Source organism: Synchiropus splendidus, chromosome 1 (assembly GCF_027744825.2).
Source record: "Synchiropus splendidus isolate RoL2022-P1 chromosome 1, RoL_Sspl_1.0, whole genome shotgun sequence".
Classification (NCBI taxonomy): Eukaryota; Metazoa; Chordata; class Actinopteri; order Syngnathiformes; family Callionymidae; genus Synchiropus; species Synchiropus splendidus.
In genome coordinates this window covers 42,927,223-42,938,450 of record NC_071334.1, presented here as the reverse complement: position 1 = coordinate 42,938,450, position 11,228 = coordinate 42,927,223, and the positions used below count along the sequence as shown (strand labels likewise).

Sequence of the window (11,228 nt, the reverse complement as noted above, 5' to 3'; positions counted from 1 at the left end):
CATGTCTATCGGGTGAAAGAAACTCATTTGCGCCACTGCCATCTGCTGACCGCTTGAGCTCATTACACTTAGAATACGTTTTTATATGTTTTTACAGTCGAATGTACATCAAAATGTATTCACCGAATAGAAATAACATTTTTGCCTTTATTTTGTTGTTGCACAAATCACCCCTCATCCCCCCAAAAAACTGCACCACAAAATACAATTTAATGATTTGAAAAAGAGCAGATGATCATCAATCATACACAAACTATATAAGCATTATATTACAGTATTTATTGTGATTTATAGCACCACTATTCTACAAAAGCAATAATATTTGGCTGCCATATCTTCTAAAAAGAACTTGTGTGACTTTGCTTAGATTTATGGCTTTGGAGACACCAAATTTGCAAGTGTTGCTGAAGACAAGGCATCAGAAATAAATCACTTGGAATATTTGACATAAAGTATTTTAATAAACTCAGTGAAAGCCAATGGTTTTGGCTAATAATAACAATAATCATTTTCTAGCTCAGTTGGTTTTTCCATCTATTCTAATCTATTTGCATCGTAAGACTTATACAGATATATTTCCCCAAAGAAATATTCAGCAATATGAGTATATGGCCCTAAATGGCGTCGCACTTCTCCGCTTCTCCAATCATGTGACCCACATCTGAACCCTAACATATGGTTTAAACATGAGAAAATCCTCCCTGCACTCTGCACGTGGCTGATGTCAGCAATGTAACTGTCAGTGTTGTCCGAGCATCAACGAGGGGATTTTCCGGGTCAAGTTGCGCAACCTTCCCAGTAGTTGAATGACCACATGAACACCAAGGCCGATGGCATGTGACTCTCGTGAGACTGTTGTAATCGAGACGCAGCACACATGGCCGCTGAGAGAAGGGTCTGAAACTTGGATAGCCGACAACAGCAATGGCAGGTAAGGGCTTTAAAGGTGCAGCTATACAGAGTGTAACTCTTTTATAAGTCCTCTGGCTGCTGTAAAGTGATCTGATTGGCTGACGTAGAACTTTGTCTAGTTGGCATTTGTGCGCAAATGTATATGACAGAGTTAGGTGCAATATTTCACGACCCGTTCAGTAGTCCTGCAGCTATATTGTGTGAATTTAGTATATGTTAAAGATTTTTTATCCTGATAGGTCTGTACAAAGTAGAGTTTTATCAAAAGATGTTTTTTGGATGCAAGTATTCTTCAGTGGTTTCCATCCTCCAGCTACTGAAGCCTTCGTCACTATGGCGACCACAGATGAATACTGCAAGGGAGCCATGGCAGTAGCTGCAAGTTTACGGCGGCATGGGACAACTCGCGACATCGTTGTCATGGTGACAGTGGGCATTTCAGAACAGTCAAGGTCAGAGCTGAATCTCCTTCTTGAGTCGACAGATATCAACTGATTGTTCTCACCAGAAAAGGTCTGGAGAAGCTGTTTGATGAGGTCATCACGGTGGAACTGATGGACAGTGAGGACCACGTCCGCCTGGCTGTGCTGGGACGTCCGGAGCTGGGGATCACGTTCACCAAGATCCACTGCTGGACTCTGACACAGTTCAGTAAATGTGTCTTCCTGGACGCCGACACTCTGGTGAGCAAATGGTGTATTTTTGCATACATGAAAGTACAAAGTCTCACCAGTCTCCTTTCAATCAAAAACGTAACTATGTCAGTTATTGTTTTTTGAACGTAAGCATACCATTCATAAATCATGTGTGACAATGGCGTAGGATCAATCGAGTGCCGCTTTATTGTTTATCATTATAAAAGTGCATAAAAACACATTTGTTCACAGTCTGTCGTGATGAAAGGCAATGCATTATTATTTTTTAATATCACTACAATCTATTAATCATATCCCAAAGCGAGCACAGATCTATGTATCGTAGGGCTATTAATTATATACAGTATATTTTTTCTATCCACTGTGCAAGACATTTCTGTTTATTTTTGAGTGAAATCATCAGCTTAGGGAATAAGCAACAGACCTCTCATGCACGAGTGAGTCTCTGGAGTTACTCCAGGAGGTGCTCTTGAAAAGTCAACGGCACTTAACATTAGAACTTGTTGAGTGCACCACTAGACAAGATTCTTTTAAAATCATGTTTTGTTGCATGACTTGCCGTGTCATCACACTTTAGAACTCAATGACACATGGCAGAGGAGTTGACCCAGGGAGTCAAGGTTGGACCCTGACAGACAGAAAAGCACACGACATGAATGGCAGGATCAATATAATGTTCACGTACATGGGTCTACCTCTGTTTGGCAAGTGCAAACATGAAAGCCTGGATGCTCAGTGCTCAAGGGCAGGAGTAATCATGCTCCCACACAACTCTGTTACAGATCAACAAATCAACAATAGGCTACCAAGACAGACCTGAACGCTTTGACTCCTACTTTCAGGTGCTGTGTAACATAGACGAGCTGTTTGAACGAGATGAACTCTCAGCTGCTCCTGATCCCGGCTGGCCCGACTGTTTCAACTCCGGAGTGTTTGTGTTTAAACCCTCTCTCCAAACTCATGCAAGGCTGCTGGACCACGCGCGGAGGCTGGGCAGCTTCGACGGTAACTAGGCAGCATATGGATGTCAGCGATTCGTTGGCTGGACTATGGCGTTTGTAGAACATTAGTGCAGTGTTTTCAACCTGTTTTAAGCCACGGCACACTTCGCTCATTTAAAAAATCCGGAGGCTCACCACCTAAGGAACCTAGGCCCAAGAGTGGAAAGTCCCGTAGAAAATTATACATCCTGACTGGCATGTTATTTACAGAAACAAATTGGAGAAAATGTATCTGTTTCAAAATGTCTCAAGAAAGGGGTGAGCAGTATGACAAAAATAGATCAGCATTTACTTAAAACAACTTGTACTTTTGAGACTAACTTAAGTTTCTCTGTCGTGAAGGAGTGTGGTCAAGCTAGAGGCGCGTCAGGTTTGAAAAACAACTCAAAGTTTTGCTTCTTCCCTGTGAGTGTGTGTAGCAAGAGGAGCACCAAGCGCCGTTTAAAGCCATTTAAAATCATTTTCAATCCATCCTTTAGGTTTATTTAGGAGATAAAGGATTGCCATTATAAAGGCATTCAGAATGACATGAATCTTTATTCTGAATCTCTTCATTATTACCCAGTTCAGATAATTTATGAGCTTGATGCTCCAACAGATGGCCTGTGTGTGAGAGAGTGTGTGTGCAGCGACGTCTGATCAGTTTAAAAATAACCCTGAGTGCTGTGTAGTTTCATTTCAGTTCAGCAGATGAATCAGTGTGTGGGAAGCTGGCTTCACTACATTATATAGAGTTAGCATAACTGATGTCGCACTGTTGCATCGCAGGGGGAGACCAGGGTCTGCTCAACTCCTTCTTCAGTGGCTGGCCAGTGGAGGACATCAGGAAACACCTGCCTTTCATCTACAACCTGAGCACCAGCTCCGTCTACAGCTATGCCCCTGCTTTCCAACAGTGAGCCGGCAAAGAACACAGACTACACTCTGAGCTGGCCCTTCAAGTCCCAGGTGCTCTCTGTCCCACAGATTTGGCCACGAAGCAAAGATCGTCCACTTCCTGGGACCGGACAAACCTTGGAGGTCCAGCGGACCAGATGCTCGTGGCGTTTCGTATTTGTGTGAAGACTTTTTCTCCCAGTGGTGGAAAGAATACGTCAGCGCTTCATCATCATCCTCCTCCTCCTCCCGGCAGTGCCAGCAGACACAAGTAATGATGCCGCTCATCCATGACTCAGCACCACACATTCCAACACCCACAGATTTACTTCAAATAATCAAAGAGTGTCTAGTTAGCCAGGAAGTTGTCCTCACTGCTACCGTCGTCATGCCAACGCCTAACAGCCTTGCTTGTCTTGCAGATCCAAGGACCAGCGGCTGACACGCCGTTTAGTCGACACTTTGACAGCTCCAACTCACTGCTCCCACACTTTCCTTCCACCTCTGAGCCGACTCACGCCGCACCTTTGACGGTGAGCCAGGCGCCCGCATCTTCATCAACACACAGTTCACTGAAAATCACCCATTTCCAAAGGGTTTGCCAGCAAATCCAGTAATTCCTTTGATGAATGAGGCTATTAACGGAGCCGGCTGTGTTTATAATACATCACAGGGATTATTACAGGGGGTTGTTAGGCAGTGTTTCTTGTTAGCTCCAGAGCATGATGCTGGAAATTCATCAGAGGTTCTGCTTCACTGGCTTTGACTGAGCAGAATAAAAGACCTGCCACAAGTTTCTCATCGCAGTCCTCCCACTTTGGAGTTTCACCTTCAAGATATGAGCTGGGGCGGTCCCCTTAGTGATGGGTAGATGTGCCTTCATGACATACTATTGAAGAGGTTGATGAGGCTCCAAGAAACAGTGTCCTGATTTTCAGAGGCCACCAGATGGCGCTGTCTGCTGTAAAATGTTTGGACTTATACAACTAATTCATTGAAACCTCACATCTTTTCTAAACCAAGAGCCACTCCAAATTAGGACACTGTTTTATGATACGTCATCTACCCACCACTAGGTCCAGAATCCAATCTGGTCACATGACCTGTGATTACATTAGATTCCCTCCTTCAGTAGAACGGATGTTTACAGGTCAGTTTACAAATGTTGTCTACCTTTTCACAGGCCTCAAATGAAAGTGATATCTGTGGAGTCATGGCGCACACAGAAGTACAGCCTGGGAAGTGGATGGTGCGTCACTTGTGTGTGTATACGTACCTGGCTGATTCTTGCTTGTGGGGACCAATTATTGACAAAACACTTTTGAGAACCTGATGCCAATGTGGGCACCATTTGGCTGAACCCCACAAATCCAAGCCTTATTTGGAGGATGAGGACTTCAAATATGATTCGATGACAGTTTGGTTCAGAGCTCTGGTTAAGTCCATTTGTTTTGGATGGTTAGGTTTAGGGTGAGTGGCTGGGAAAGGTCTATGGCAATGAGAGGTCCCCACAAAACATAACGTGTGTGTGTGTGTGTGTTTAGATTCCACATGTAGAAAACACACCAGAGGAGATGACGGTGATGGGGGAAATACCTGCAAGCACAGGAATCTTGGAAATGGACGAGGCTGAGAGCACTGCCGACCACAGTGAAGCAGTATGTTAACTTTTCGGTGTCTCAAAATGTCGATCAACTTGCACACGTGATCCCACAGTGCAGCTGCTTCCTGACTGTGTCATAGACCATCCTCTCACGCCTGTCCTCTGCTTGTTGTCCTTCATCACATCACATCTTCCATTATCTTTTTTCTGTTGGTCTCTCAAAACAAAAACAATCCCCCACCACGAAAAAAACCCGTACCACACCTGTAATTGACACCTCATTTCGATCCAACTCGGAACCACTGTCACGAGCCTTTCTCTGTGCTGTTTCTGAGATAATCAGACTTCTGGAGCAACTGACTGAAGTCAGAATTCTGCAGGTTTGGACTGTAAATATTGGCTTAAAAGAAATGGCTGCAGCAACTGTAAGGTCTAAGTTTGAGACGGGGCTTCTTCTTCTTCTTCACAGCCTGCTGCTGACCGTGAGAACGAGGAGCTAGAGCATCGCAGGATGTGGGAGGAAGGACGGGCCGACTATTTAGGCAGAGATGCTTTCAGGAATATTCAGAAGCTGCTGGATTCCTTCCTGGATGAACGCATCTCTGAGACTGAGCCTGAGCAGTGAGAAGAACTTAATCCATCATCAAACATTGCTTTTATTCGTGATAGTGGAAGATAAAGAAGTGTTGAATCTCATTTCAATGGTGTTGGATGAAGAGAACGAGAGGGAGGATTTTGTTTTGTTTGTTTGGTTTTGTATCTTGTGTAAAATAAACATGTCTGTGTGCTGGAATTATGGGGTAAAACTACTCTGTTAAACACACGTTCTTATTAAGTGATTCGCAAATGAAGCATTTTCTTCATTTTAACAGCCCAGATGGTGACTATTATGCGTTTGAAATCCAACACTGCTGAGTAAATATGAGTCCATCCATTAAAGAAAGTCCATCACGACGACATCTTCTTTCAAAATATCCAAGCTTTACTGTTCGTGTTGTCAAACCGAACAGGTTCAATAATCACGTTGTCTGGAGGCAACAATCAAGTTGAACCATCAAAGTTTAATACAGCTGAGGAGTGGTGTTGATAATTGACACGAAGAACAAAATATCATCGAATCATTTCAAGTGTGAACCTAAATTACTAGATGTGTATGAAAATGATCTTTCGTTTCTAACTGACGTTGTGTGCCATAATGACCACGTGGGGGCACTGTGCCGCTTTCTTTCCAAAAGATCCCGCCACAGTCAACTGTCAGTCAGACGATGTTTGCTCGCGCGTCATTTCCATAACAATACCTTCCTTAACGTCTCAGCAGCGATCATTTGATACTTCCAAAGTAAGAGACAGGAGTGGAAGTGCAGATGAGAAGTGCAGGTGCACAGACATGTGGCACCTGCTTGGTTCCATCCATCTTTAAAGATCAAACAAACAAACAAACAAACTATTTAAATCCTTGCTGCCTACGTACATGTTTCGAGTCCCAGTTAGTTGTGAAGTGTCTATGTTGGAAATGATGAAGGAGAAGTGGAGCCCATGAACCATGAGGGTGTTGAGAGGACAGGCACGGAGATCAAGGTAGAGACTGGAGAGGGCAGACTTGATGACATGGAGGAGAATAAATCAGAATTCACCAACGCACCATCAATTACTGCCTCTGTTTTTTTTTTTATGCAGTGGATGCCATACAGGTGATGATGTATAGATCACTGACTGTTGGACAAGAAATGTCTCCATAATATAGCTTCAGAGTTCATGCGTGTCTTGTGGCCACTTGTGGAGACGCGGAATAAAGTCGTGCTCTGATGGAGAGCTTGTTTGGTTGTGTTAAATTGTGTCCAGTTTCATTATTTTGCGCTTTACTCCCAAAGGTGCCCATCAACAAACTGCCAGCAACATTTCTCGTCTTGCCCCACACAAAGGTCTTGCCCCGCCCACTTGAGGTCAGCATCGAGCATAGAGCAGTGAGTGTAACAATAATCCAGCATGAAATATTTGGACCGATGTTTCATGTTGCAGGTTGAAAAACGGTGACCGTGTGTACAGTAAATAAATACGTTGAATGCCGTCTGTGACGATTCTGCAGAGTTGGAGCCATTATTCTTCATTTGTGCGAGTCCAAATATCTTTCATTTCCTCTATGTGACTAATAATTTATTGGCATTGGTCTGCAGCATGACAAATGTTCAAAAGACGTCACTTCCGCTGAAGACAGGCATGGCTGAAACCAAGCCTTTGTCCTCCCCCGCCCTCTGCTGGTCTGAATAAGTCATTCCGGGTTCAAAACATAACTATATTACAGTATTTGCTTAATCAATGTGTGTCTGGGAAAAAGATGTGGACAAAAAGGAAAAATAAAAAGCAACAATCAGAAAAAAAACATGGTGAATGGAACATAACATTCTCATGTTATTTTGTTATTTTTGATACAGTGTACTGGTTTTCAACACTGAATATTGCTAATTTGGTAAACAAATCCAGAAATTGTCAAATGAATAAAAGGTGAAGCTCATACTAAAAAGGCAGCAGTGACTAATCCCTAGATTTCAAGTCTTCGACTCACGTCTTATTTCCCCCCGGGCAGATCTCATTTGTCTTGTATTCCATTGTTCATTAGAAGATCACACTAGACATGTGTTAATAATCCACAGTCACTAACTTAATATTTGTCTTTGGCGCAGCTACTGGTGAAAACTGGGTTCTGTGTCATATGCTCTCCGCCCTCCAACGGCCTTTGCTATTGGTTAATCCACATGGTGCACTGGCCTTGGCCTGAGACCGTGATTGACTGGTTCACTGCCCAGGTAGGCACCGCCCACTATCTATGACCCCCTTGTGTTCCGCTGCTCAACCTCTTTGTCCACTCAGCCTTTCTCTTACAATCGCCATTGGGTGCAAGGTACGTAGTTATGTCTCGTTCCTGCAACTTCAGTGAGCTGGATTCATGCTTGGCGCTGCCCACCCTGGCGCACTAGTCATGGGCGAGCTTGGTTCCTAAGAACTCTGCTACCCCGGGGAAGTCGGTCGTCCTCCTGTGTCAACGGCGGCTTTAAGGAAGCTGGGTTGGACCGACGTGACAGAGCAGGATGACCGGCAGTTCTATGAAACTGATTTGGTTCTCAACGTGTCCCAAGTCACAGTGGTGGCCTTCCAGAAGGTGGTGCTTGCTGCCGCCACGGAGAGTGTGAGGATTTACATGGTCACCCAGATTGTGGCACTTAACATTTGGCTGTCCAGGACGGGGCTGAGGGAACTGGACAGGAGGACCCTTGTTGGTGTGCCCATCTGTAACTACATCATGTTTGGCGCCAATGTCCCTGAGGCGCACAACTCCACCAGCACTCCCAGCCCAAGCAGTGAGCCCCGTCAATGGCTCCCCAACTACTCACCAGGCCCAAGGAGACGTTGGAAAGCGGTAGGTCCAGGTCAGGCCGTTAGTGATGGGCTAATGAGGCAGCAGTGTCAGCATATTCCGAACCCCCTAGATGGCACTTTAAAATGTTTGGATTTGAATAATCATTTCAATGACACCTCAGGTCATTTTTAAACCAAGAGCGCCACCTACTGAGCACTGCAGGACTGACAACCAAAGTGACCTCAACACATTTCCGCCACAGAAAGTTGGCAGAAATGAAGCTTTGATCTCAAATCTTCCCTCCTGCGTGTGTCTTTGTGCCGGTTTAGGTGAGCATAATCCATCTCATAATGTTCAGATCGGCGCTCTGCTTGATTGTGTTTCCTCCAGGATTGTGCTCAGGGTCGCTTGTCAGCAGCAGCACAGGAAGTGGCCCCCGTGGGAGCAGTTGTGTGCAGCTGGAGCATACAGCTGTTTCTGAGAACCTCGCTGTAGTTGTGACCAACCTGGAAATGTGATAACTGTCAAAGCAGTGCCATATGTTGGGGGTTAAGTTGCGTTCTCCCCTCATCATGTGCGGCAGTGCTGCCGTCTGAGTCAAAGCTGCTGCGCTGATTTAAAATTCAGCTGGCGACAAGCTAATTGTGAGTAATGAGAGCAGCTTGCATCCGCGAGGAAGGGTAGAAAATGGGTAACTGCAGTCACAAGACAGCCCCAAAAAACGATTGCGTTCGTCCAGCTAAGTTCGGACTTTATAATGCATGTAAACGACTTAGTCTGACTACTGGAGAGAAACTGTAATTTGTCTTAGTTGGACAACACAACCTGGATAACACAGTCTCCTGAATATTTCATTGTATTCAGAAACTTGCAAGTTTAATCCCAAAACCTGCGGAAGGAAGCATGTTGATGGCGATAACAGCTCCATGACGGTGACGGCTTTGCTGCAATGTGATGATTCTGGACCTCTGCAGTTCATCAGTCAGCACCATCGCTGTCTACAGAGTTCAATAGAACAGTCTGAAACGGCTCCTTGCTGCCTGTCAGCTTCCATTGCTCTCCCTCTAAGATCATAGGAACCAGAAGGACTGAAGAGCTCACAGCACCACCCCTTGTCACAGTGGTGAACCACTCACAGCTCGAGTGTCTCTGCACTGCAAGTAAACTGAGAGAACATGACACAATTGGACTCAGTGGCCTAAATCTGTTATGTTTTACTTGTGCTTTTATTTTGTTATTTCCTATCTGTGTTTTCCTTTTCCTTTGTTCCCCCCAGATTCATGGCAGTGCAGCTGGAGCTCGTCCGACGATCAAGCCGTGCTGATTTCTACACCTGGGTTCCAGTCTACCCTGCCAGATGGTTGTTCCACGTCCTCCGGTAAAGTTCCCCTCGAAATCCACTTCTTCAGCGTTCTTTGAAGTTTGAGTTTTTTTTGTCTTATTTTCTCTTGTGTGTGTTTGAGTGTTCCACCATCAAGTGTTTTTTTTTTGTTGTTTGGGCCTTGTGTATGTATCCGAGTGTGGTTTTGGTTGTCCCTGTTAGTTGGCTTGGTAATAATTTGCCTCTCTTCTGTTTTCAGGTTTTGTCCTTGAGTGTTCCCCTCACGCCGCGTTTTGGATAGCAACATATTTAGTTCTTTGTTTCCTGTCTGTGCCCTGTTATTTTGTTTATTGTATATTAAATATTGTTACAACTTGACCTCTTCTGTGTCAAGTCTTACAATCTAGCATTCGGGTCTGTTCACCTGAGCCAACCATGACATAATCGAACTATTGCCTCAGTCGGACTACACTCCGCATGGAACTGTGGTCAGTGAGTTAAGAAGTTTGGTCATTTGATTAGGTTTAGTAGAACTATTAACATGGGGTATTTTTCAGGAGGCCTCTTTCTCTTTAATTCTAGCAACTTACAACAATAAATCCAGGTGTCATCATACAATAGGGGCTTTTATAAAATGGTTTAAAATGCATAGTTTGAATTTGTATGTTTCTTATAATTTAAAAACAGAAAATGAAAATCTAATACAGCAGTCATATCCTTGCATCAACTGATGCGGAAAACTCCAGGTCGGATCTTACACTTCTGTACTCTTAACTTTCAAGATCCTTCAGGGTGCGACTGCACTTCAGACGGAGCCACACTGGCACAATTCATTTCCTGTCTGGCCCATGGTGGCTGCACTCCGTCATCAATCCACCTCTCAATGTTGGTGAGTCTGTTGGACCACACTAGCAGGGAGGACCGATCCAGGAACTTGTTTTCATCAGTTGAGCAGAGAAATAAAAGCAGTTTTACTGGGATAAAATTCTTCAAGCTAGATAATAAATCTAACCAGGGAGGGGTTCCAGCTTAAAATGATGCTCAGTACGTCTTGTACAGAAAGAACATGGCTAACCTTAACCAGGACTCTAAACCAAGCTGAAACCAAGTTATAATGACCCAGTTATTTCGAAGTCTTTATCTTTAATCTTGTGGGTTCCAGCAAAAGGGAACCACAAACAGCCCTAAAAAAGGGTGTTTTCCCCAAAATTGGACCTCACTAAGATACTTAAACATGCAAAAATAAATCAAAACAAACCTTTTATTCTCTCCTTTGATGAAAGTAAGGTCCTTCTCATTTGTTCAGGTTTTTATTTCACTCATAGTTGTTTGTTTCTGCTAGCACTAGCTATGCCAGCAACAATGGCTGCTGTTGCTGATCGACTGAGATTTTGCTTGCTCAAGCCCATCCAGGGAACAGTAGCTGTGGAAGTAGTGAAGGAAGAGCGGCGGATAAAGCTTCATGAAACAGGGTCATCATTTTTCTAGGTGGCGCTTGGTTGAA

At 44.2% G+C, this 11,228-nt stretch overlaps 1 protein-coding gene across 3 annotated transcripts; it reads left to right on the top strand.

The window, feature by feature from the left end:
• Positions 1-781: 781 nt before the first annotated feature.
• On the top strand, positions 782-6,125 carry gyg2 (glycogenin 2). 3 transcript variants are annotated; one of them, XM_053886739.1, is made up of 10 exons: positions 782-931; positions 1,226-1,364; positions 1,421-1,595; positions 2,411-2,573; positions 3,338-3,464; positions 3,536-3,716; positions 3,868-3,978; positions 4,629-4,694; positions 4,990-5,103; positions 5,518-6,125. In XM_053886739.1, exons 1-10 carry the CDS (start codon positions 925-927, stop codon positions 5,671-5,673), a joined length of 1,239 nt encoding a protein of 412 aa, XP_053742714.1. In that variant the 5' UTR covers positions 782-924; the 3' UTR covers positions 5,674-6,125. The 3 variants fall into 3 exon arrangements, with proteins under 3 accessions (XP_053742714.1, XP_053742723.1, XP_053742734.1); XM_053886748.1 differs by lacking the exon at positions 4,629-4,694; XM_053886759.1 differs by lacking the exon at positions 782-931 and having other exon boundaries at positions 1,295-1,364; positions 1,426-1,595.
• The last annotated feature ends 5,103 nt before the right edge of the window (positions 6,126-11,228 follow it).

Excerpts from the sequence above, each read along its gene's own strand:
- gyg2 (XM_053886739.1), top strand. Across the intron at positions 2,574-3,337 it reads GAGGCTGGGCAGCTTCGACG|GGGGAGACCAGGGTCTGCTC; the intron begins GTAACTAGGCAG and ends GTTGCATCGCAG. Across the intron at positions 3,979-4,628 it reads CTCACGCCGCACCTTTGACG|GCCTCAAATGAAAGTGATAT; the intron begins GTGAGCCAGGCG and ends ACCTTTTCACAG.